Below are 27610 nucleotides of genomic sequence, written 5' to 3'. Positions count from 1 at the left end.
AGGTAAAATAAATAACGAGAGATATAAAATATGTAAAATTTATGAACATCTGTATCACAAAAATCAACAAGAATATGTATAAAAAGTTTCTAACATTAATAATGTACAACAAAATATACTAAATATTAATACATCCTAAAATAAAATTCCCGTTGTTTTACCCATTGAATTATTACCGTACAAATCTCTTTCCAATTGTTACCGACTCATACTTATCACAGCATTTTTTTCGTCCATAGCACAAAAAGTAAAATATTGCATTCATCTTTCTACGAGGTTCACAGCTTTTACTATTGTCAGAGAAAAAGGAAAATCACATTATCACAATTTGAAAAACACTTATAGTGATCTGACAGTTCCATAAAATGGTTGCTAACTGACAGGTTTGACAGCTCAATTGTTATGCCATAAATTGTGATTCCAACTCCTTGTTGCAATCAATATTTCGGAAAACAAATTTTTGCTACATCATTATTACTTTCAAACTTGAATTTTTCCTTTGTTTTTCATTCTTTTGAAAATCGAAGAACAACCACTGAAAAGTACGGGCGAGGACATCCAGCAGGAGGCCTGGATAACTGTGATAATAATTTTCTGGAGTTCTTCGAATGTGTGATGGTTGTTATTGTAAACCAATCCCTTTAGAGCTGCTCCCAATTACAGGCGTCGTTAGCGGGGAAGGTGGGGGTTCGGGGGATGCGTCCCCCTAGATTTTAGTCAAATATATTTAAAGAAACTATACTACTTTGTATATATAACTTTTGTCGGAAAGAGTATTTTGATTTTGATTCATTCGATCCCCCAGATTTAAAAAGCTACGACACCAGTGCTTCAAGAAGAAATCCCGGGTGATAAATCTGAAGAATGAGGTGGCCAAGATTAGTTTCTGCCACGGCTGATGCCAAGATCAAGCAGGAACACTGACTCAATGCATGTAATCATTGCATTGCTGTATGTTCCATGGCTCCATTCTGCTGAAAGTAAAAGTCCCTTCGCTCGTCCTTAGTCAGTTGTTCAACAAATACATTCAATATATACAGATGTAACGAGCCGAAGTCACAGTCTCAGAAAGAACACGGGCATGATGTGGCTGACGACCGGGCAGACCAGACACCGAGTTTCTGAGTATGCAGTGGAATCTCCATGAACATGTGTGGGTTGGCATCTGACTGGTGTTACACGATCTGGGAGTTTATGTAGCCTTATAGATAGAACCAGGGGCGGCGATTGGAGGGAGGGGCAAGAGGGGGTAGTTGCTTTTTTTTTTTTTTTTTTTTGAAGTAACCTCTTAACGTATATAGTTTCATTTGGAGATGTAAAGTTTTTGTATACATTACTAGTCCATAGAAAAAATGATGATGCCATATAATATTTGCCTTTGCGTAAGTACGTATTGGTTACTTGTCTTCCCGTGGAGTTAAGAAAGCTACAGAAATTGTGTTTTAATTGCAATTCAAAGCAATTAATATTGCAATTGCGTATTTCTTTAAATGTCGTAGCATATGCTTGATTTACTGTCTTTCATTTCCTAAGAGTAATAACATACATTTAATGGCATTTATGGAAGTTGTTCATTAATCCCCAGTTTTAATATAACTCCTACAAAACAAGCCTCATTATTCATTACTATGATTAATATTATCCTTTCTATTTATTTGTTTTGCAAATTTCTTATTAAATAATCTGATCACACAATTTTCCAAGCAGAATTTTAAGATGTTCATGAGCAAGGAATCAAATCTCTTCTTACACTTTCGTTCCTTAAGTGTACAAAGGGCTAGTACCTACTTACGTTGTTCTTGTCAATTTACTTAATAAAATATGAAATACGATATATGGTATTTTCACTGAAAAAGATAGTATCCTATTAGTTATACAACCTTCTGTCAAAGAAAGTGTTAGAAACAACCAGTAAAACTAACATTAATATGCAAATATTCAGATCATGTCATGCCCCCCACTTTCAATGTCCAATCGCCGCCGCTGGATAGAACCATCCTCCGGCACTTCCGGAGCAATAATGGACAAAAACCACTCACAACATTGCACTCGAGCTCCTTGTCCACATCTCACAACTGATGCATCACGTTAACTTTGAATGCATGCAAGTTAGAGTCCTGCTTCAGGATCCACATAGTGGTTGACTGGGACACCTGCAACTTTTGTGTTAATGCTGTGATGTTTTTTTCGTATCATTGGTGCTATTCGCCTGTCTTTGCCTCAGCCGAGTCTTTGGACGCACATTTGGCCTATTTAGCACGGATCCGGTTTTCCGCCATTTTGTAATCAGTTCTTGCATTACTGATTTGATTGGGGTCTTCGTTGGAACTCAAAACAATTGTGAAAGTAAGCGCTCTAGAAAGTTGTGAGTGTGCTTTGGTGAGTCTGCATGGTGTTATATGGTGTAGCAGCATATCTTAGTTGTCAAGATATAAGCACACCTCCGTTTTCGGAAACTGTCTAATTGTTTTTACGACGGAGTTTACATGGATGAAGTTGAAGTGAATATCCCAGGCAAATCAGTAATGCAAGAATTGATTGCAAAATGGTGGGAAACCGGATCCGTGCTGAATAGGCCAACAATGCATCTAAAGGCCCTCCGTACTGAGGTAAGACGGACGACGTAGCGCAACCTACGAAAATCATCATGGCGAGTAGAACAACAACTCCAGTGTCCCAGTCAACTGATATGCGTATCCTGAAGCAGGATTTGAACTTGCACGTATTCAAAGTTACTGTGATTCATCAGTTGCGTATTGACAAGGCAGCTCGCTTGCAGTTTTGTGAGTAGTGTTTATCCATTATTGCTTCAGAGATGCTGCAGGATCGTTACTTGTTTACTTCCGATGAAGTGATTCAATATTTCAAGCTACATAAACTCCAGAAAATGTGGCACTTATTATATTCCAATCTGCACGTGTTCATGGAGGTTCTACTATGATACATGCTCAGAAACTCGGTGTCTGGTGTGCTGTGTCATCACGCCACGTCATCTACTTATTCTTCTATGAGACTGTAAACTCCGCTTGTTACATTAGTACATATTGAATGTGTTCCTTGACTAACTGACTGAGAATGATCAAAGGGACTCTTACTTTCAGCAGGATGGAGCCACGGTGGATACAGAATGTGCAACGATCACAAGCATTGAGCCAATGTTCCCGCTTGATCTCATCAGCCGTGGCAAAAGCTAACCTTGACTACCTCGTTCTCCAGATTTCAGCTTGTGAGAAACTCTAAGGACACTAGTGTACAATAACAACCTTCACACACTCGAAGAACTCGAGAACATTATTATAGCTATCCGCTGGATGCCCTCGGCCGTGCTTTTCAGAACATGTGGTCTCGTCTGCACACGTGCCTTGAAGTCGACGAAGGACTTTCTCAGCACATCCTTTAGGCAAGTTCTTGTCACACTGTACTCTATTAATTCACTCATTCTTATAACACATGTTACACATAGCTTCTTTCAAAAGACTCACCCTGTATATTTTCCCTTATACCAATATACTCTCAAAATGCTTTTCAAGTTTGAATTGTACTTTATATTTTCTCAAGAGACATGGGAGGGTTTCCTCCGAATGTTTCTATCATATAGTTAAGAACTTTATGGACTTCATCGTAATGCGGCTGAGTCTCACTTCTTACTCTTTCCATCCATTCAGTTATTCTAGGTCTTCCTTCCCGCACATCATATCCAGCGATTCCTAGAATATTAAAAAAAAAAAAAAAAAAAAACTTTGCTTAACAGTCAATACTTTCGAAATTACAACAAATGAAGTTCGGGAAATATTGAACAAATACATGTAAATTTGTTATATTTTACGAAACTGGTACAAGCTGATAACGGACAATTGATTCTATAGGTATGAACTCGTAATTTCCGTTTCACCAATTTTCCATATGAACTGTAAACCAAGTCAGGATTTTAGATTCGCTGCAACTACCAATTGTTTTCTTATGTAAATCGTCTAATGACGTCTCTTGGACACCACATATTTAGGAAGAAGAGTGGAATCTCTTCACAGGCCACCACATATGTATTTGCAAATACTACGGTAATTTATAACCATCCCAGGCAGGACTGAAATTCATTGCGCATTCTTAGTTTTGACCTCAAAGGGACAGAGGCAAGGGTAAGGCTTTACTTGACATAGCATCTTTGGTAGACGTTTCAAGTTCTTCGGCAAAACGAGCTACCACATCACATTTTCTACTTGAAAACTTACAATTTTAACTTCTGAAATACGCGTGGCGTGGTTCTATAGTGACGAGTCAAATCCATTCGTAGTATTGGTGGAGCTAATTGTTTCCGGACAATATTCTCAAAAACGAAAACGGGAACCCCATCTTGACTCTATAGTTAGAATACGCACCTCTGGCGCTGGGGATCCAAAGTCGAATGCCGATGGAAGCTCATGTGTTTCGGATTTCACGTTAAGCTATAGGTCCACTCAGACTACAAATCTGCACGGGCCGGAACTTTTAGTCTGGGCCCGGCCCGTGAATTTATAATGTGAGGCCAAACCCGAGTTCGAAATATGTTTTAGTATTTAGGCTTGAGCCCGGCCCCAGTTCGTGAGATAATCAAATAAATCCGAATTACAGAAATTTAATAATTAACGTAAAATTGTATTTTTATTTAAAGCAATCAGAGGTTCAATTTTGCAATTGTACTTTAAATGTTCTCCAGAAAGAACGGTCCAACAAATACCGCTGTACAGTGTATTTACAAAGCTAGGCCCGAGAAATATAGTTGTATATTTAAAACTTCACGGCCCGGGTCCGAAGTGATATATGCTTTATAGGCTCGACTCCGGCCCGCGGGCTCGGTCCGAGCCCGTGCAGACCTCCAACTGAGACTCTTGATACTGAATGAGACGCTAAACACCAAATCTACCAACTACATTGAAAAACGCTCAGATAATGCTGCTCATATTTCATGATGAATATTTGATAGGCAATCGACAACGGAAATGGTTAGTTTGCTTGTGGGGAGTTTATTTTACTTCCGAAAGACAATACAAGTGATCTCGTGATGGTTAAAAGGAAATCGAATTCGGGACTCCAACAAATTTATGCTACATAATGTAAAAATTATTTTTTGGTGTCTATTCAACAGATTGTCCACTCATCCGTTGATATGTACAGTCCGCAGCAAAAAACCTGCAACATGAGCATGCAAGTTTATTGTGAAACCACGCCTAACAGCGCAAGGAATCAACATAACGTCTAAGTGACATGAACCACGCCAGGAGAAACTTTGGCGTCCTCCCCTGTACACATATTTTGGAGCAAAAGACTTCGCCGTTTCACAATAAACTTACATGCTCATGTTGCAGGTTTTTTGCTGCGGACTGTACACAAGCCTAGAGGCTACACAGTCATGTGTCGAAATCAAATTTTAACACATAGTTTGAATGAAATTTCCCAAGGCAATATTCCGAATTTTTCATCCACAAAAACAATAACAAATGTAGTTTACTGGGGGAAAATACGATTTTGATTGATTCGTAAATTAAATGTTTCAATTTCATAACTTGACACACCTTACAGCACAGGAAATTTTCTCATGGGTTGAATGATATAAATATGTTTGCTTTAGTACCAGCAGTGACGAAAATATAACGTCTTGTTTGTTACATTCTCACAGAATAGGCTATATATTATTAGGCCAAGACCAGTCACATTTTTATATTATTTGATCACGTGCTATCCATTCCAGTTAACTTTTAACTTCGATTGCTCATTGATGTAAAACTGTGCTTATGTGGTAATGCTGACACATACATTGATGAACCGTTGCTCAAGTTGTTCAACATCCCTACTTTTAACATTATATACAAAGGCCTTGACATGTCACCACAGGTGGAAATTTAGTTGAATGAGGTCAGGGGAACGGAGTTGCCACTGCACTGCACATCGCCAATTAATCCAAGAGGTTGAAAACTAAACATCTAAATGCTCACAAACAAAGTTATCATAATGCGCTGGAGTGCCAAAATGGTACTAAAGCACACGGAATGGTCCATTCCCTTATAACAGTGACTCCAAGACATCATCTTCTAGCATTCGACTTAACTCTACTACCGTTAAGTCCTATTAATGAAGAAAAGGGTCCATATAACTCTCACATGCATCATATTACACCATCATTTTTCACGGAACACCTGCAGATGCAACAAACCAATGCGGATTACTGTCCTACTATTATGGGATGTCCTGCATATTCGCCTCGCTTAAAATGTATAAATTTACTTCATTAGTGTAGAGAACTCCATAGGCGAAGAGGAAATTTTGCCATATTCACTCTGTTACCCAGTCTGCAAATATCACACACGGCAATCAGAATGATCTTCATAAAAATGTTGCTGATGTTCGAACTTATAGAGGTGTCAGTTATTCAAGAATATGCGCATAATAGAACTTTCATAGGGTTGAATATGAAGACATGCGGATAATACAACTTTCATAGAGTGCACGAGTACTTCGGTTAGGATTTACTGAATTCAGCCAACACTGCTTCATCAGTCGATGTGCGTGCCCTGCCTTTTTGCAAATACCTTAAAAACGTTACCAGCGGAACCCTGTCAGCATGACAGCGGTTGAAATCAACTGCAATCATTCTTGTGTCTAATTCTACCGAGATCAACATAATCCCGATTCGCTCAGTGTGCATCATATCACGCTATGTTAGTATGCCACACGCAACGATAAAACCAATAAATACCGGTCACCACTACGTCACACTTGTTTTTAAACTAAAAGCAAGCATAACATTTTCAATTCAAGAGAAAAAACTCCCTGAGAATGAGGTATCAGAAGCTATGGTTTCAGTTTGAAATTTTCATGATAGAATATAAAGATGGAGGCCTTATCTGTTTCAAAGATTTACTACGTTGTACATCATTCAATTTTTATTACAGTCTATCCACACTTTTGGGAAACACTGTAATACACAACTCCTTTTTCTCATAGAAATTTAGTAATGTAGTTGTGGATAGTTTCGGCAATAATGATTCTCATAATTTTATAAATAAATATTAAAGGTTGGTTGGATTTGAGTTTAAAGCCGCTTTCAGAGGTATGAGATGTGGACCTACAGTTTAACGTGAGTAACCATATGTCACGAATGTGAACTATGAGAACTACAGATACAAAATGTGGATATATAATACACATGTGTGACATATACACATATACGAGTAACACAATATCATATTTGTATAATGTGATTATTAGAAAAATGTTTTCTTTTTTCCTTTGTACTCGTCAGTATTTACAGAAGTCAATGCCATTTTTCTTTACATACAGATGCGTCGGAGACTTACGCGAACAATACATCGTATAATAATGAATACCTGTGCAAGTTGATTAAAAAAAACAAAAAAAAAAAAAATTAAATCAAAGTAAAAACAGACAGAAAGATAGGAGAAACGATTTTCGTTCTTCAAATGTGTAACTTATGCTACACCTACTTGACTATCGCACTGATATTGACCAAGTGCAACCAAAACCAACTGCTTTATACTCCTCCCCACATTCCTAATAAATAGCGACGACTAATCAATATTCGAATGATCTGCTTTTACAATGGAAAATACATAAACAGAATAAGACATTTCTTTCTAGTGATATGTACCTTGAGCCATATTTATGAACCTAAACTCTAAAGCTACTGCACGTGTACTGGGTCAATCTTAAAGAATAGAACATGAAACAAAAATACACAAATACGTATGCTTAGAGAGAACATGAAACAAAAATACACAAATACGTATGCTTAGAGCTTTGTCAGATTTCTTGAGTTTCATTAAACTTGAGAAAAAAGAAGCAAATTCAAGACGAAAGTGGAAGACAGATAAAGTCTGTTTATTTCTTGTAGCTCGAGGAAGAAGACAGGAGACTTGTTGTATTGTTGTCAAATTTAATTGGCAAAGATCAATTACAAAACAAAACGGGATATCTATGAAACTGAACAATCAATGTCTTGACATTGGTCATTCAAATATTTATTTAACACTGTAATAGTTCTAGCTAAAACCGTGTAAAAACTACCGTGTAAGACCGTGTAAAAACTACTTTCTTTTAATACTTACTTGGTTGTTCCAGTTCACAAACTCCAAGAAGGTCCGCTATACTAATCTTATCTCCAGTTAGGTAAGGTTTTTCATTAAGCCACACGTTTTCTATGTATCCAGTGGTCTTTTCTAAGTTAGTTTTTAACTTAGCAAGTCCCTCAGGTTTCGGCTGCGTCTTCGTCAACATAGGCTGAACGAACTAAAAGAAGAAAGATAAATGGTAGCAAATGGTTATTTATCTCTCCTACAATCAATTTTGTACAATACTTATTAAAGTTACTTTTCCCTTCATTAATTATTCTGGTTTTTCAAAGTAATGTGGAAAACGAAAGAAAAATAAATAAATAAATTTTAATATATATATATAAATTTTCTATTTTTTCTTTCATTTTTAAAAAAGAACGCAGGATGAATAAAACTTTGCAAGACATCTAAGGGAATAATTTTTACCAAAAAAAAAAAAACTTTTTAGTTAAGGTGCACTACTTAATTGTGTACGAATGTCGATAATATTAAATTAATAAGAAAATGACAACAAATGCTTGATAATTTTAAACGTTGGCAATTATATATATTTATTTATTTCAAAGCAACTTTGCAACTTCTAAACTAATTGATAAAACTCAATCAAATATAGACAGAGAAAAATAGTTTGGCATAATCTCCAATACCAGACAGATTAACAGTGTTGCCAACCCAACATACAGTTTTTTTTTTTCAATGGGAGTACATCAGGTTATTACGTTATAAATCTATACGTTAAACGAAAACTTACAATATTCCGCTTATTACTCACTTTCACAAACTAAGGTCGATAAAGTATTAAAAACACCCGTAAAGATCTAAATTTTGGGGGCTTCTACAACAGTAATAATGCAAGTAAGACGGACATGTCAATGCACGTTGAAGTACCATACTGTAGAACACTACCACTTTGGATGTTTATGACACTCTAGCGTCCTTACTTTGTAAGAGTGAATAATAAGTGTGATATTGTAAGTTTTCATTTATCATGTAGATCTGAAATATGAATCTTGTGATATAGCAGAATGTGTCAATGTTTCTCTATCGATATCTGTATGTTACAAACTTTAATTGAATTTCATCTATTAGATTAGATTTTTCTATCAATCTAGGAGTTACATCAATTTCAACTAGTAAGCCCTGTAGCCTAAACCTTTGGTACAGTCAGTGTCGAGTTTGAACGAGTTGTGGCAGGTTAGTTGGCTTCCAGAAGCAGAAGAGTGTCTCTCGCGCGCCAACTTTAAGTTTTGTTCTAAGCTGAAAAAAATGTCAAAGAAGCTCACGAAATGTCAAAATCAATGCATGACGATGAAGCGGTGGCATTGAAGACTGTTTACAAGTGGTATGAGCGATTCAAAAGCGGCAAGGAGTCAGTTGAAAACGAGCAACGATTGAGACATCCTTCGACGTCAAAAACAGATAAAAACGTGCAAAAAGTGGCACAAATGATTTGTTCAAACGGGCGAATGACTATTCGAGAGTTTTCAGAAGAACTAAATATCTCGTATGGGTCCGTGAAAAGCATTTTAACCGCCGATTAAATGGGTGAATGAGTTCCTTCTTCATCATGAAAACGCGCCGTGCCACACCTTGCTTTTGATCCGCGAGTTTTTGGCAGAAAAAATATTCGTATCTGTCCACATTCGCTGTGTTCTCCAGATATAGCACCATGCAACTTCTGACTCTCCCCAAACATTAAAACCGTGCTTAAAGGAAAACGTTTTGACACCACTGCTGACACTGAGAGGACCATGACAGAGCAGCTAAACGTCCTTCCACAAGAAGCCTTCCAGAAATACTTCCACTCATAGATTCAACGTTGGGATAAGTGCATTGTTAGCCAACGATAGTACTTTGAAGGATATTAAATCAAATTGCATGTAAGCTTATTACTTTATCACTAATAAAATTATTCACCATATTTTTCGATGATACCACGTATATAGTGATATAATAATATGTGGACACTCTCTTAAACGTCTGTCTACCAAGAAATAAGTTATTTTCGTTATCAGATGCGAGTGGTGCTCCACAATAAACAAACTAACTAATCGCTACGAGTCGTCCGTGCACCGAGCAACAGAGAGACTCGACTGCAGTTGGATGTAAGAAGAAATCAGATGAACAGAACATACACAACAAAATCATGGACTTGTAAAATTAATTTTTATATTTTTACGCATGTTTTCGTTTAGTAAATGTGTTTATAAAATACGGATAATATTACATTCTGTACTGGGGTTAATCATATTTTCTCTTTTGCGTTTTTCTTTAATCAATACACATACACCTCAAACAAGTGTGTGGTTTATATAGTAATCTAATGTCCATTATTCAATATACAATACTTCGTTCCGTTGAATGTCATGAAGCAGCTTGTGGTGGAAACTTCTGATTTTGGTGAATTAAATTTATTGAACTATAATACTATTTTTTTTTTTAAATCATTAAAAAGACTACACAATTCAGAGACTATGAAATGGTGAATTTCGTTTTAACAGTCTTTTTCGTTATCTGACCAGGGCCCGGTCCAATACTGATCGGTTAACAGGAAATCTACTGTACACATATAAATCTATAAATCTTCTTCTACAGTTTCCTAATGTTGTTCTAAAGGATGTTGGCAAAGAATACTTGTACAATTTTCACTTGTACAAAAGTGAAAATTCTCTCACAGAATCTGATGTCTTTTGTTAAGATAAATAAACAGAACACTTATGCATTCGCTTCGTTTTCTTAAGCGCTTTTAAATCCCATGTCATCTCTACTCCATCATATCAGCAATTTTTCAATCTTTTTCAGCTTTCGGCACACTAATAACTGTGCAATTTAAAATCCTACCACACACTTCTTTTCTTTCTTTATTTATTTTTTAGCTAATGCCAAGTTACCTTGGATTTTTGATCATAGAGAAAAATTTTCTACAGAACTGCAACTCCTGACTATCAAATAACGAAAAATAGTTATTGATACCGTAAATAAACAAGGACTTCGTTATACCCAACATTATGTTGACTTAATTTAAATAATTGAAAATGAAATGAAATGAAATGAAATCTTTGAGTTTTTACGTCCCACGGTTATGCCGGTTAGGCTAAAGGAGACGGTGATGATGAGTAATGAATGAAATGGTGGAATGAAGGAAGTGGGAGGAAACGGGAGAACCCCGAGAAAACCCACGCTCACGGTGTTTGTCCACCACAAAGTTCACTTGGCGGGGGCTGGGATCGAACCCGGGACCCCTAGCACCAGAGGTGAACGCTCTACCACTGAGCCACCGCGGCCCCTTTAAATAATTGAGTCAGTAAACAAATTACAGCATGCAGTTATAGCAGACAGGCAATCGATAGCTCAGGTAGTGACATCTATTAGGCGTGAATGCTCATTATCAGGAGATGGCGTGGCGCACAGACTGAAGGACTAAGATGTTTGCTGTTTAGTGTTAGGATAAGATACATATGCATATTGAAACGAATGTGGCTCGTAAATTAAGTATAGTTTGCACACGAATGAAACATTTGTTTTCTTTACGGACGAGAAATACGAATGACATTATTCAAGAGATGAGCAAGTCAATCTCCTTGTGTCTCGTGATGATACTGGCAAGTGGCTAACCATTTGTAACTGTGGTCTTAAAGTTCTTTTGACAGTTTCATTGTTGATAAGAGAAGCTAGTATAGTTCGTAATTCTACTATAGTCTATAAACACTAGTCCAATGTCCAACAAAGACCAGTTTGTTGAAAATTAACTCAAATATTATATGGCAGTGAAACGTATTTCTTCTTTGAACAAGTATAACAAATCGTACAATACTTTTTTTAAGGCTATTTTCCATTTTTTCAACAAATCGTACAATACTTTTTAGGCTATTTTCCATTTTTTTCATTTTCATTAATCTTTATTTTATTAAGGCATTAAAATCACAGACAAAAAAGAAAGAAAGAAAAAAAAAACAGACAAGTTTTCAATATACACTCAAGTATTTCTTGCACTTTTGTATTTGTTCATTTATTTATTTATTTTCCCTTTCCTTATTGGGGGGCGCGGTGGCTCAGTGGTAGAGCGTTCACCTCTGGTGCTTGGGGTCCCGGGTTCGATCCCAGCCCCCGCCAAGTGAACTTTGTGGTGGACAAACACCGTGCTCGTGGGTTTTCTCGGGGTTCTCCCGTTTCCTCCCACTTTCTTCATTCCACCATTTCCCTCATCTCTCATCATCACCGTCTCCTTTAGCCTAACCGGCATAACTGTGGGACGTAAAACTTAAACATTTCATTTCATTTTTTCCCTTTCCTTATTGCCTGTTTAAAAATAAAGAGGAAAACATGCATCAAACCCTGCTGGCCCAACGTGTATTTGGAAAGATAATCTAATCCTATCGTATTAGTTTTGCTTCTTTGGCTTTTTAGCTTAAGCTTTATTCTAACAAAATAATAATAATAATAATAATAATAATAATAATAATAATAATAATAATAATAATAATAATAATAATAATAATATAACTATTCTATCAGGCCTTGTTTCTATTTTGTACTAATACACAATAACACACTGAGCAAGGCTATGTGATAATATATAAAAAACAGTATCACGTAAAAGTTTCAACACAATAACTGTGTCTTCATCAGATTTCCACTCCTTCTCTTCACTGTGTCCTCATCTGAAGAAGGAGTGGAAGTCTGATGAAAACCAGTTATTGTGTTGAAACTTTTACGTGATACTGTTTTTTATATATTATCACATAGCCTTGCTCAGTGTGTTATTGTGTATTAGTACAAAATAGAAACAAGGCCTGATAGAATAGTTATATTATTATTATTATTATTATTATTATTATTATTATTATTATTATTATTATTATTATTATTATTATTATTATTATTATTATTTCCGGTTCCAGTTTCTCTATTAACAGACCCAATACTTCATAATTACTGCAATTTAACAAAAACAATCAAATCGCCTATTCATAGATAAAGTGAATAGCAACATAGGAGGCATTAAACTGAAAACGCGACTGAACGTCAGAAGGCAATAATACATTAAAGTACTCATCAAGCACTGCTGCCGTCTAAGTAGTCCTGTATTCTAGTGTAACTCAAAAAGCAACATTTTTATTCACGACAGCCTTTTTATTTCTAAATTTTGTCCAAACCTGGACTAGCTCCATCACACACTTTGGATCAGCAAATAGTAATTGGTAATGCTTTCTCAAAATGTATGCCTTGTATTAAAATTAAAATTAAAAATCTCTCATTCACGCCTTAATTATTAACTTTAAAACTCATTTTTTTCAGCAACATATATGTCTCTGTTAGTAAACTAGGAAACTAGCTCCCTTAAGAATATGTATATAAAATTTTGCAGAATTTTTAGAATTATAACATTGAAATTAGTTTTATATTAGTAATTACTGAACTTAAGTCCTGCGATTACATACGTAGACACACAATAATTGGTATATTAATAGTAATTCTAACATTTTTAGATTGAAGTAGTTGCTAATGGAAAATTTAACATATTAAGATCTCAGATAAAGAAGATATGCCCTGTACCTAGGTGTAATATTTCAACTTTTCTTCTATTCATGTAAATTAAAGTGAATTTATAAAGAGGATGTAAGCTGCTTTTTGAACGTGATTAGGCATTAAAAAATAGAACTTATTAGTAAGCACAGAAATATATATGTATGGTAAGAACTGAAATTCATTGTTAATGAAGCAAACTATACCTTTGACAGAAAATATGCAGAGCAGTTCAATCGTGTGTCTATGTGATGCCATTCCAAGTATTCATCTACTCTTGCCTGTCCTTGGATATCTTTTGGATACCAGTGATCATGTACATTAAATTCACGACTTAAGTATCTTAGGATAGCAACGCTAGAAAATAATAATTTAAGACATAAGTAGAAAAACTTTAAACTCAAACATAAAATTATTATTCCATGTTTTAAAATAAACACTTCCAAAAATCGTTCACGAAATAAATAAAAAAATGAAATGAAATCTTTAAGGTTTACGTCCCACGGTTATGCCGGTTAAGCTAAAGGAGATGGTGATGATGAGTGAAATGGTGGAATGAAGAAAGTGGGAGGAAACGGGAGAACCCCGAGAAAACCCACGAGCACGGTGTTTGTCCACCACAAAGTCCACACGGCGTGATCTGGGATCGAACCAGGGACCCCAAGCACCGGAGGTGAACGCTCTACCACTGAGCCACCGCGCCCCCTACGAAATAAATAAACAGTTTTAAGAATAAAACTTATTTAAAATACAGAGTGATCAAAAAGTAACGATCCATTATTGGGTTAACCCACTGTAATGAATAAAGCGCAGTCACTAAATACAACCAGCTCCACATGACCGCTCTACATGTCGAGGTAGTGTTGCCATCTCACTTTGGCAGATTTTCCGAAGCATTTCCAGGAAAACACTAATTATGTTTTCTCATTTGTAGGTAATCTGAAAAGTACTGACTACACAGCAACAAACAGTTGTTATAACCTGGAGAATTCGTGGATCCAGGGAAGTGCGCCAACGTTACCACAAAGAACTCCCAACGCGACAAAACATCCGACTGCTGTCAATAAGCTCCATTAAACTTGGAATGTCCTCGACGAAAAATGTTCCGGACGGCCATCAATGTCAGTTCATGGCAGGAAACTGTAAACACCACACGATAAGCGATCAAGCAGTGTCCTAAGGAATCGATATGTCGTCTCAATCGAGAACGCGGCATCCCAAAGACCATTGCAGCGAACTTTGCATTTCATAAAAGTGGTTATCACATCCAAGTGCTCCACCATCTTGAACCTGAGGACTACGAGGCATGTACGGCCATGTGCACCGATTTCCTTGATGCTGACAACAATAAACTTATGTTGGAACAAATACTATTCAGTGATGAGGTTACATTCCATACATGTAGTCTCATCAATCATCAGAACAGCAGGGTGTGGGCTAATAAGCAGCCACATGCGGTTATTGAATGAGAACGAGACACTCCAAAGGTGAACGTGTGGTTGGGGTTCACTCAACAGTGGCAGCAGCGCATTTACAGACCATTCATGTTTGCTGAAGAAAGTCACTTCCATAATGTAACTCGATATGCTTCAGAAATTCCTGGATCCACAATTGTTAGCTAACAACATTCTGGGTACTATGGTATTCCGACATGACGGTCCCTCACAGCACTCTCTTCGAATTATACGTGATTACCTGGACTAGATCTTTCCCGGACACTGGATTGGGAGGTATCGCCACGGTTCTGAACAGCGCGCTCGCCTGACCTTCCACCCTTGGATTTTTTTTTTTTTTTTTTTTTTTTTTTTTTTTTTTTTTTTTTTTTTTTTTTTTTTTTTTTTTTTTTTTGCATGGGGTTATATTATATTAAGAGTACACGGCCAGAATTATAGATTTGCAGCACCAGCGTGAACACATTGTGATAGCGGTGTAGACCTTACCCCCTGCAATGTTGCAGAGGGTGTTCCAGTCTAATGTAAAGAGGTGATTACTTGGCCTCGACATGCAGGGCGGCAGGCACGTAGTCAGGATTTCGTACAGGGGGGGGGGAGGGGACGGTCCGTGACATGAAATACTATGGTCATCATACAAGAGACTCGATCATTCTCAATTCTTTTACTGGCAACATATATTGGTTCGTTTAGCCAAGATTTCGTAATGGGGGGAAGGGCGCGAAATACTGTGGTTATCACACCAGGAGCTCGATCACTCTGAACTATTTTATTGGCAACATATATTGGTCTGTTAGGACAATAAAATGAATAAGTATTTTAATAACAATCTATGAAGAAATCTCGAGTAAAAGAATTTTAAAAAGTATTGGAAAAGATTTTACAATATTTACATTCCTTCCTTTGTTCATTCAAATATAACAGTTTACCTTTCATTATGATCTCGACTATTACAAAAAGTACCGTACATATCCACTATTATAAAAAGTACATATTCAATAATGTCTTGTAAAATATTTTACAACGTCTGTGTTCCTTTCTCTGTTGAATCAAATGTTAACAGAACTTTCTTTTCACATAACTTTATTGTTTTCATTATTCCGTCAACTACTGTCTGATTCCAAATGACAGGTTAAAGAGTAGAAAACTGTTTCTGAAATAACATGTTTGATACTGCAGAGAAGCGATGACAAAGAAAATTTAATAAAAAATGTCCACACTATGCAGAACATTACAGAACGGCACTATGCGTTCGAAAGCTTGAAATTTCCCTGACTAGTAGCAGAAATCCGTAACTTTTCTAGAAATTTGAAATTCCTTGACTTCTCCAGGATATCCCACTCATTCGCCACCATGTATTGCAAGTAATACAAATCTCCTCATAAGAAAGAATAACCAGAAGCTTGCTGTAGCTTTTTATTTTTAACGCTAATTTTTCTTTTTCTCGTTTATTTTTGTTTCATCCTTCCTTAATTTTTTCATTTCTGATTTCGAAGGGGGATAGGGGTCCGGACCCCCTGGACCCTCCCCCTTGGCTACGTGCCTGAGGGCGGTCATAACAAGCTGCATTGATTTGACTCACTCACTCTATATCCTACTGTACTCTGCACTTTTCATATACACTAAAGTGGGTCAACCCAAAAATGGATCGTTACTTTCGGGTAACCAGGATTTCTAAGGTTAGTGTATAATTTTTAAATTCACTACTACCAAGATATATGAAAATAGAATGTACCGGAGTATGAATAAGTATCCGAAAACAAATCAACGAAAAGTTAGTGTGCACTCATAATGCGATAATGGATTAAAATTTTATATTTCTCCTAAAGGAATTATTAAGGCAAGTCTGATGAATGTGAAGAGTAAAAAAGGTTTTACTTTAGTACAGACTGGATTTTTGGATACAAGAAGAGAGTTACAATATCAAATGTGTGTGCCAATGCTAATTGCTTCTGGATAACTTGCTAGTTTACTTCTCGTAGTTCAATATAATAACATCCAATTTTATTGTTTTAGGTGTTAGAGAAATAGATTATGAATGACTCGAGATGAACAAACAGTGGGATGTTTTGAACATGGAGAAGTTGCTAAGGGAAGCATCCAGGATGTTAGATAGAATCAAGCCATAGTGAAAATTGATGGCAATTAGCGTACCAATATTCTATCACAAGCAATCCGATGTAAAATCCCTATTTGATTATTCATCAGTACGAATAAGATGCACAATTTAAAATCAGGTGCCTAGTTCACAAGAGGTAGTTCTGGTATATCTGATATCTAAATATTCATTTTCGCTATTTCCATAGGAAGCTCGGCCACAGTGAAAGATCGGGCCCACGTGCTTAACTTTCCAACGAAATTTCACAAATCAGTGATAATTCATGAACCGTATCCAATTCAAACGAAGTTTTAATATTTTGTACTCCAACAGAGTGAAATGACACAATTCAGATTTATACTCCAAAGTGTAATATTTCTATCCTTCCCCTTGATGGTCAGTATGTAGCGTAACAATACACTTCACTAATAAATTACAGCATATCACCTTCATCTTTATCAATCAGTAATGACAATTTCCTTCGAACTTAAGTAGTTTAAATCCAATCTATCATGAAAAAAATACACCAATGTAAGTTTTCTAACACAGATAGCATATTACAAATACAAACAATAGTTACGAACTAGAATCAAATTACCTTTCAGTTAATATAAAGCCATTGTGAGTAATAACCGGAACTTTCTGAAACCGATTAATCTTCGTGAATTCTTCTGTTAAATGTTCACCTATAAAAGACAAATGAAACATTTCAATTTCCTTCTCTGTCACACACCACAAATATACGTATTATATAAGAAAGGGTGATTCATGTATGTTTGGCTTTAAATTAGGAAAAAATATATAGTGTTGATCGAACCAGGGAACCCTCACACCGTGTGAGCTATGTACTACTGAACCACCATGTCCCCAGAGGAACAAAGGATATGCACCGCTAAACCGCTTTGTTACTTGAAGATCAAATTTTTAAATTTTAAAAAAAGTTTGAATATATACTTCAAAATTTTAGATATTTCATTAATTTTATTTCTGAGGCATGCCATGAACATGAGAGGTAAATCAAGAGGTATTGAGTTTTTTTTATATGTCAACAACATCGATTGTCATCGGTTTCAGACAACTATTATTATCATTAATCGAAGACCACATCTCTGCATTCATATTATAGCTATTGTCTATGCTGTATTTAAATTCAGTTCATTACTTATGATGAATCTTTACAGTTGTGATTATAAACTTTTGCCAGCATTGTAACAGCACACACGTTGAATGATTTTTGTCTGGTTTTACAAATGTAAAGGACCAACCTTCCTTGTAAAATCCTAGCAGACCATAAATGGTAAGTAATGACGGTGCAATTTGAAGACTTTTTGCCCATTTGTTAATTATAAGCTAAGATTTATTAATAACCATGTTAATCTTCCTGATGATTTTTCGTAAAAGGATCAGGATATTTTTTAAAATAATAATCTGAACGTTGCAAATTTAATTAACACTTAATGTTAAGAATCCTGTTTGTACATTATTGTGAAAGACTATCCATGTCCGATCTAGAAACTGTTCCTGTGTAACAAATCTTTAAGATCAATTATAGTTTTCCTGATTTTCAATTAGTAATATTTGTGATGTTATATTTTATGAAACTGCTAATTATATTTCATAGTTGGAAAAATTAATGAAAAACTTAATGGATTACAATTAAAAATTAAGGTAAAGAAAAAAATAACTGATTAAATTTATGTCAGAAACAAGTAACAGTTAAAATTAAAATTAAAAGTTAATGTCAGAAAAAGTAACAGTTAAAATTAAAGCTAACTTCAAAATTAATTGAATAAAATTAAAATTATTGGGAAAATTAATCGATTATTACGAAAAGTTACTATATTTCAAACAAAAACTTATAACTAATAATAACAAAATCCCATAAAATTGAGAAAATCTCAATGAAAATTGAAAAAACAAAATAAAGAAAGAAAATACATATATTTTTGTGTATCTGTTAGTTCTAAAAGGCACACTTGTCACTGCGGAGTATCCATTTGATATGGCTTTTGAGAAAAACATATAGATCAAGTTTTTAATCGTTACGAATTTTATTTAACAGCTATGACTTAAAAACTAACTCTTTCAAAATTTAATTGATCAAATTAAAATCGAACAAAATTTTTAACTGATTAGACAATGTAAAACCACGCTCAGGAATTCTAACTATCATTCTATTTACAGATTTCTGTAACACCTGAATATTACTTGTACTTCCAAGCTTTCAACTTTCCCCTGGAGTCATGTTCACGGGAAGAACAGGAAGAACAGGAAGAACAAACATAATAACAGCAGGGAATAAAATGGAATGGACTTACCAAGGGAAAAGCGGTGCTGCAATACACTTTGTGAAGCTCAACAATCTCATGTCAAATGGTGGTGATGCAAGTTGCAATATAGCGAAGTCAATTTGTGCGCTCTTTGTTCTGTAGCGAAAAGTTACAAGTCCGTGCTGGTACTTATGGCAATGCTGTGCGAAGTTTGTAATTACCGCTTCCCATTCATCACTTAAAAATCCCGTTTAAATTTAATTTTGATTTACTTACATAAATAAATACATTTTCAAATACGAGTCTGTTCTACTTTATTTCTAGCTCCCAATAAAATATTTCAGTCTTCTACCTTGTATTGAGTTTGTTTTAGATGTTTCGACAGATCTGACAGCGGGCTTTCCGGTTTGAATCCCTAATATGCTCTTTGACATGGACCTTTAGATTTCATTTGATTTTGCCTATGTAATTCTCATGGCAACTGTATTTTATTTCATAAATACCCGATTGTTCCTTGGGATCCGTGTAAAAATTCTTCACTTGGGTCAAGTTCTTGTCTAAGGTTTTAGGAGGTTTCAAAATTGTTTGCCATCGTAACCACCTTTATAATAATGCTTACCTAGGAATGTTTATCACTACTTCAGGTTACTAACTAAATTCGAGCAAAGCAAAATACAAATTTTCCTACGTACGAGAGCTTGCAGACATAAAAAATGCAAAATGGATGGATTAGTGATCTTAAACTTCTGGCAACACTATAACAATTGAGCTCTTCCTGCTGGTCTAATGGCTGGCACGGAGTCCTGGATTTGAGTCCCGGTGGGAGAGTTTTGAAACATTTGAGTGGATTATGGTAGTTTGAATTCCTTTTTAAACTGTAGGTCTCGGCGCTAAAAAGCGATGTACGATACACTTTAATAAATAAACAATTTCCCATCGCGGCTATATAGTTAGCACATACGCCTTTGATGCGGCAGACCCGGGTTCATCTCCCGGTGGGAGCTCACGTCTCATATAGACTCGCTGCTGAAAGGGATGGTACACTCCAACCTAAAATCAATTAACAAACAAATTATATCACCTGAATTTCGATTGACCGTAGTAAAACGCAGTACGGAAGAACAGTCTATAAATTGTATTTTACGTATCTGTCCTAAGACAATACATAGACACACACACAAAGAAAAATCTGGATTTATTTAAATAAACCAACTCATTTAAATCAATCAATGCTGATTAGAACTTAGATATTTTTGGAAATCTAGCTAACACTATCTACACCCCTAACTCTTAAATCAGAGTTGTCACTCTTCCGCCCCCCCCCCCAAAAAAAATCCAGGACGTTTCCAGGACAAATCACCAATTTTCCAGGACTTCGACACAGGAAGGTATAACAGGATTGCAACTATAGGTTCAAAACTCACAACAGTGAAATGAAAAGTACAGTAGCTTATGCAGTGAATATTAATGCAAGTACAGTATTAATACACAATAATTAAATACATAAAGCGGAAGGTAATGTGCGTTTTTTTTTTTTTTTTTTTTTCGCCTCCAACTCCCTTTATAACCACCCAATCCACCCACATCCAGCACATGTATTTTTATTTTTTCTACTTGACAGTTTAATTGCGCACCGAACCAATTTACAAACAACGAAGATAGGATCCAAGAATAGATGATGGATGGAAGTGGATGAAAGAAGAAGAGAGAACTTCTCCCAACCAAACACCTGTTGGGAGAAAGAAAGTGCACCAACCAAACACCCATTCAGGATCATGACAAATTATTATTCAGCAGCACGAAAACAGGAATAGCAATCAATTAAAATCTTTATTATAATAATGAAAAATCTGACATTCAATATTTCTGTAAATTTCACGGACAGAAATGGATTTTCAAGGACATTTTCAGGATGTTTCGAGGATAACATCAATTCAAGGACATTTCCAGGACGAGTGAGAACCCTGCTAAATTAACTGTCTTTTGATATGTAGATATAAAAAGTTTGTTTCACATGCTTCAAATGATTACTTATCATCAAAATGTATAACCATACTATATATTATATTTATTGACATGGTATACTACCTTTTGCTACATCAATGGGCTTCGATGTGAATTGTATGTTGTTTAATTTTAGAAACAAAAGAATGGATCTAGACGGCTGAGACAGCAAATTAAAATATACTTGTAACCCCATCATACTTTTCTTAGTGTTGCTCTCTGCAAAAGAAGTAAATAAAAAAACATCAGTACACAATGTCAATAAAACATTTACATAAAAGGATAATTTGTTCTATGTTTGGCATGGCTAGTATTCGGCTACACTGTGTATTTTTGCTCGATGTAACAGAACAGATCAAAAGTATCGCGCGAACATCACACAAGAAAGAAGCATGTAATATGGTCTAGCAGCGCTGAACCATAACAAACTATCTGCCAAGTTAGAAATTAGTTTCTAGCTTGTCATTCCCAAGTGTTAATAATTTGCTTTATATATATATATAAATTTTTCTGGCTATTACGGAACACTGACGCCGAGGCAGACAAAATTAACATATATGTGTAAGATATTTTGAAACTTTCATGTTAATGTATATAAAAGGAACTGAAGGGAAAAACATTACTAGTTTACTGGTTGACTCCAGCGTTGTTATAACATAAATATAGAACACTGAAAGTCTGAAAGGAAAGGAGGGGCTTCGTATGTTTCCAATCAAAAGAACATTTTTAGCTCGAATTACAGCAGCAGCAAATGAGGGCACGGGATCAAAAACGTTTCTAAGATCAAACGTTTAAACATTAATCTGCAATACAATATTTTGAAAAAAGGTTTGCTAACATAAAATATTAAATTTAAACTTTCACTAACAAAATGTTTCATTAATTAAATGTTAAACAAAAGAGTTATTGATTTACCATAAGGAACAGTTACATGCCTTGAAGTTTAAGCTTTGATATGAATCTGAACTACAACTGTACACTCGTATTGTCACAATTTCTTTTTCTCTGATAATTTTAATGTTCTTGGAATATAGTATCTAAAACAGACAATATTCATTAATTTTATTTTAAAAACAATAGTAATATTTTACAACATTTTCTATTTCTTTGTGTGTAATTGCTACAAAATTTTCGGTGCTTCGGGCTGCTACTATCTTCCAAGCCTTTAATGAAAGTTCATCAGCAATTCAATACAAGTAAATAGGATACTGGAGAAAGTTAATATTAATTTCTGTCCTTTGCACCAGACTTGAATTTATTTTATATTTGGTAAACTGAAATAGGATATTTCCTCAATTTATCAAACACCATATAAATTTTACTATCAGATGCAGACCCGGATTTAGAGAGGATCAACGCGAAGGACATATCCTGGCAAATGAACTAAAGCGCTTACTTAAGTGTTACGCAGCAAATAGGCACCGTTGAATTTTTTTCACTGATGAAAAGATTTTCAGTGTTAAGAAGACTTTCAATGACCAAAACGACAGGATATATACCACATCCTTTAGAAAAGTTCGTGAAAAGGCTTCAAGGATCCAGAGAGGTTGCATCCTGCCTGTCATGGTGTGGTGGGATGAGAGATACGAGGACACAAAGGAGTTCCATTTCTGTGAAAAGAGGGTCAAAATGTCAGCCAAAGTGTACCACAGTGCTTGAGAGACTAGTCAAGTATATCATCAAAACCCTCTACCATGGACAGAACTGGAGCTTCCAGCAGGACTCAGCCCCAGCACACAAGGCACGGACAACCCAGCAGTGACCGGAGGCATTGTTCCGGACTTCATTTCCACTTCAGATTGGCCTTCTGCAAGTTCTGACCTAAGCCCTTTGGACTAAATTGTGGTTCAAGCTTCAGGAGATGACTTGCAACAAAAGACATCCCAATATTGAAAGTTTAAAGCGGTCTCTATGGAAGGCAGCTGCAGATTTTCCAGTTGATGCGTTGCATAATTCAACTGATGAGTGGCCGCAAAGAGTTAAGAACTCTGTGCATGCTAATGGTGGCCATTTTGAATAATTATTTGTAATTTTGGTTTATAACGCATCCATGAAACTCATGTTATTAGAATATTAAAATATTTCTAAGCATTTTGTGTCAATGTACTTAAAACTTTGGGACATAGTGAAGTAGTTGAACTACATGGATTTCGAACTGGAAATATAATAAAGGGAGAAAATAAACAATCCCTAACAACTCCTAAGCTTTGTGACAATACTGCAGTGACTTCGACATGATTTGTTCGTCTTGTGCATTAAAATTTGGATTTAAAAAAATGTCTTAAAGACAGGGCTTCAAATCTTACATTATTCAAATATACAAATTGAATAGTTGAAAATGGCACTAAGCATATTTCTCGAAACGTAATATGTGTACCAGATTTTGTTGTCAATGACAACTAGGTGCAAAGCTGAGAGAAGTTTTTCACAACTAACATACATTAAGAATATACTGTACTATGTTCGACAATGGGACAAGAGCAATTTTCCCATCTAGCGTTGATGTTTATTGAGAATTTGATGACCAACTCTCTTGCTTTCGAGTATATGATCGATGACTTTGCTATGATAAAACTGACGAAGAAAAAAAAAACGATATAGTTTAGGTCATTTACACTGTCTTCCTCCCCCCCCCCTTTTTTTTTTTAATTATTATTATTATTATTGAAACTACACTGAAAACCTTCCAATATTAACTTCATTTTCAGGAGATTTTTCTCGGACTCCAATACAATTCAGTCATATATTTTGTTTGTGTGTCTGTGTTGTCTTTCTCTCTACGTCTCTAATATAAACTGTTAACTTCATTAAAACTAAAATTTGACCAAAGCAAATCACTTTTAATAAATAATAGTATTCCAAAGTTAAAATGAACGGCATTAAATTACATTATTTTAAGTAGGGCCGTTTTAAGGAAACGATGCCCCCAGCAGTCCCGTTCTAATATTACTTTTAGTTAATAGAGGAATTAATCCAAATTTGAGTGCTCGAGATGGGCCGAGCCCTAATATAACTTGATGCAAAGGCTTTATAAAAATACTATGCTAAAATTTGATATAAAATATTTTTATATCAAACCTAAATATTTTAGTTTGATGAAAACTGAACGAAAAAAACATTATAGATAGTTAGTTAGTCCTGCAGTGAAGTTCGCTTTCTAAAATGAAACTACAAAAAGGATAAAACGAACAAAATTACCGGTGGACTTTTGTCCACAACACACGAATGCACATTTACGTTCCTGTGTGGGCTCCTCTGCTCGCTTCTCCCCTTAGTTAGTTAGATAACGTTCTCGTTGTTAGAACTTTGATTTTTACCTATTACAACTTTTTTTTTCTCACTATCCTTGTTCTTTTTTTCACAGCCATGTCCATACCCCTTATGGCTGAGGCGCCTAGTGACTAACGACGCACCACTGTAATGCATCCGTGTTGCGCTCCTGACTCGATTAGCTAGCATTCTCGATTTCAGTTGCCACCTAACATAAGTTATTTTATTTTCTGCATTGTGCTTTCTATGACACTCAAAAGAGAAGGTAAGAATATACTTTATATGAAGAACAAATCATATATTAGTCTAGACAATAGGAAAGTGCAAGCCTTTTATTCCTACCCCCCCAACAAGTATACTATTAATATCGACATCGTATAAATCTAACTATATAACATTATGAACTTCGCATATCAAAGCTATGGAACTACTTTCATAATGTACTATGGCAACTATATAAGTAGATTCCCAATTCCACAAAGCATTTGCGTGCAAGTAAAGTTTAGGCAAACTTAGGGTTGCCAGATGTCCTGCTTTTGGCCGGGCAGTCCGGCTTTTGGAGGTCCTGTCCCGTGTCCGGCTTAGTAGTCGAACCGGAAGCCCATTTGTCCTGCTTTTCAGTTGTCTCATTATAAATGTTTAACTTTCCATTATTCTGATGTCTCCATGGGTCCAGTTTCAGACATTTCAGAATTTTCTGAAGTCATGCCCTCAAATTATTTTCTCCTGTCATAGAAACTCTCAAATGTAATACTTGTACTGTTACTACACCTTATTCAATGTTGAAAGATCTAGATAAAAGCTCACAGATAGAATGACAGACAAATTCTTTGGATATATTGTTAATTCTAAGATAAAACTGTTAGTTCCTTGTGATAAAACAAAGTGCGAATCTGTTTTTTGAATTATCATAAACAGGCTCGTCAATCATTCGCGAGCGGTATAATTTCAATGTAACAAGTCTACATAAGAGACTCTCCTTCTTACGTTTGGAAATAACGACTATTCCTTTGAAAATTTTGCTAGTTCTGTTGAGGCATGTAATATGAAATCCATTGACATGGATTGACAAGGATTCAAGGTGCTTCATGAACCAGCAGCCTCAGATATGTTCAAGAACTGTACAGCTGTTGAAGAAAGGTATTTAAAACTTTTCGAACGTGCGAAAACACCTTGTTAAAAAGGTTTTGAGAATTTGAAAAAAAAAAAAAAATCGGTTCATATATTCTTTCCATATAAAGTAGTAATGCTTATTGCGAACGAGTATTTTCATTAATGAATGCTGCTTGGACAAATGAACACAACTGACTTAATATCTCCACAGTTAAGTCCGAACTTCAAGTTTGTTTCAACTCAAGGAAAAAGTGAAATTGGAACGTGCAGTGACATATTTAAAGAATTCTTCCAGAACAGGATTCTATTGAAAGCCGCTCAAGGAGCAGAGAAATATCAATGAGGTAACAATTTTAACATGTACATGAAGCTTTCCCGGCTTGCTTGAGCCAAGAATACCTAAACGCAATCAATGAACTGAATTATCGTATATGGGGTAAAGGTTTACAAATTCGTAAAGACTGGCTTTCTAAGTCAATGTGACCGGCTTTTTAATCATTGCCCTCTAGCCACCCTAGGTAAAACACTCAAAAAGTTTTTGGAAAGTTAATTCTTTCACTAATATCCTAATTATCTTCTAAAACATTTGACCTGAGCGATATTACAACACTGCACTTAGTATAAATAAAATCCAAGGTGCTACCAGAACTAGCTGCTGAAAAAATGTCTTTCGCGATTTGCGCATAAATACAGGTCTAGATATGCAATAAAAACGACAAAAAACCAAACCCTTCACTGCTAGGTGGACATAAAAAAGCATGAATGCTATCAAACCTAATCAGGGCAGGCCGAAGCTGGTGGACCCTTGCGGAGATGCCTCCAAACAGAGCAGATGCGTCATCGACGTTGCGTTTGTACGTAAGCGAGGGTAAAAAAAAAAAACGGCTAATGTTTAGCAGAAGGGGGCCAGCAATTGCTTCTAAAAAATGTTACAATTTCGGTCATTGCTGTTCATATTAGGTTAGTTTGGGTTAGATTAGGTTAGTTTTGGTGAGTTTGGGTTAGTTTAGGTTAGATTTGGTTACGTTATATTAGGTCTAAGTAATTGCATCATCTATTCTCCTGTTAATTTTGTGCTTTTACGTGCTTCTGCACCCCTTCTGCTAAACGTAACCCAAACAAATTATGAAAGCTGCTATAGCACCTGACATGGTTTCTCATGGATAAACTTTACAATGGACGCTCCAGCTGGTATTCTTATGCAGACACAAGAAAGTACTGTAGGCAAATTAATTTTAACAAAATTGGTCTAAACTTCATTAACCCAACGCTACCTCTATCCCACTTACTCTACCATGTCCTTATGTGAATTAAATATTATACTTTGGCACAGAAAGGAACCAATTATTATGCTTTTAGCCAAAAACTAGGCGCATGCGAACTTTGGAACAAATGCCCCCTTTTGAAACGACCTACTTAACAATATGCTGCTGAAACGTGTATTGTAAGCCTTGCTCAAAAATAGTACTTAATACAATCCTTTTGCATATGTACTTCTTTATTTTAACTGTCGTATAGCACTTGTAACGATATTACACTAGTAACCCTACACTTGAAAAGATAAATACAGAGCTACCGCATGCAGAAATTTGTTCCTTATAAGTATGGATGGAAAGTATTAAATTTTGCCTGTAAGCTTTGCAAAATGTGGTGTGCCTCAACTTGACCTGCAGCAACCTTGAGTTGTCTACTTTTTATTGTCACAGAGTGATATTTTCATTTTCCTCTTCTAAAACCACGAACTAATTTAACATCTTCTTTTTCTTCATTTAC

General features: G+C 35.6%; 1 protein-coding gene across 3 annotated transcripts; it reads right to left on the bottom strand.

Moving 5' to 3' along the window:
- Positions 1 to 24: 24 nt before the first annotated feature.
- On the bottom strand, positions 25 to 27610 carry LOC145694735 (glutathione S-transferase theta-1-like). Of its 3 annotated transcripts, none has more exons than XM_081771313.1 (6): positions 27467 to 27610; positions 21539 to 21673; positions 17779 to 17866; positions 13838 to 13988; positions 8100 to 8280; positions 25 to 3707 (listed from the first exon to the last, which is right to left on the bottom strand). In XM_081771313.1, exons 2-6 carry the CDS (start codon positions 21651 to 21653, stop codon positions 3544 to 3546), a joined length of 699 nt encoding a protein of 232 aa, XP_081627439.1. In that variant the 5' UTR covers positions 21654 to 21673; positions 27467 to 27610; the 3' UTR covers positions 25 to 3543. The 3 variants fall into 3 exon arrangements, with proteins under 3 accessions (XP_081627439.1, XP_081627442.1, XP_081627440.1); XM_081771316.1 differs by having other exon boundaries at positions 27505 to 27523; XM_081771314.1 differs by lacking the exon at positions 27467 to 27610 and adding an exon at positions 27254 to 27355.

The sequence above is a fragment of the Thermobia domestica genome, chromosome 9, assembly GCF_964235325.1.
Source record: "Thermobia domestica chromosome 9, izTheDome1.hap1.1, whole genome shotgun sequence".
NCBI lineage: Eukaryota > Metazoa > Arthropoda > Insecta > Zygentoma > Lepismatidae > Thermobia > Thermobia domestica.
The sequence above is the reverse complement of the archived record's forward strand: the minus strand, read 5'-3'. Positions and strand labels throughout refer to the sequence as shown.

Bases quoted from the DNA above. Each gene is read 5' to 3' on its own strand.
- LOC145694735 (XM_081771313.1), bottom strand. From the start codon at position 21,653: ATGATGGGGTTACAAGTATATTTTAATTTGCTGTCTCAGCCGTCTAGA. The intron at 13,989-17,778 runs GTAATTTGATTC...ATTATTTTCTAG, and splicing joins GGCTTTATATTAACTGAAAG to CGTTGCTATCCTAAGATACT. The intron at 8,281-13,837 runs GTATAGTTTGCT...TTCTTCTTTTAG, and splicing joins CTGCATATTTTCTGTCAAAG to TTCGTTCAGCCTATGTTGAC.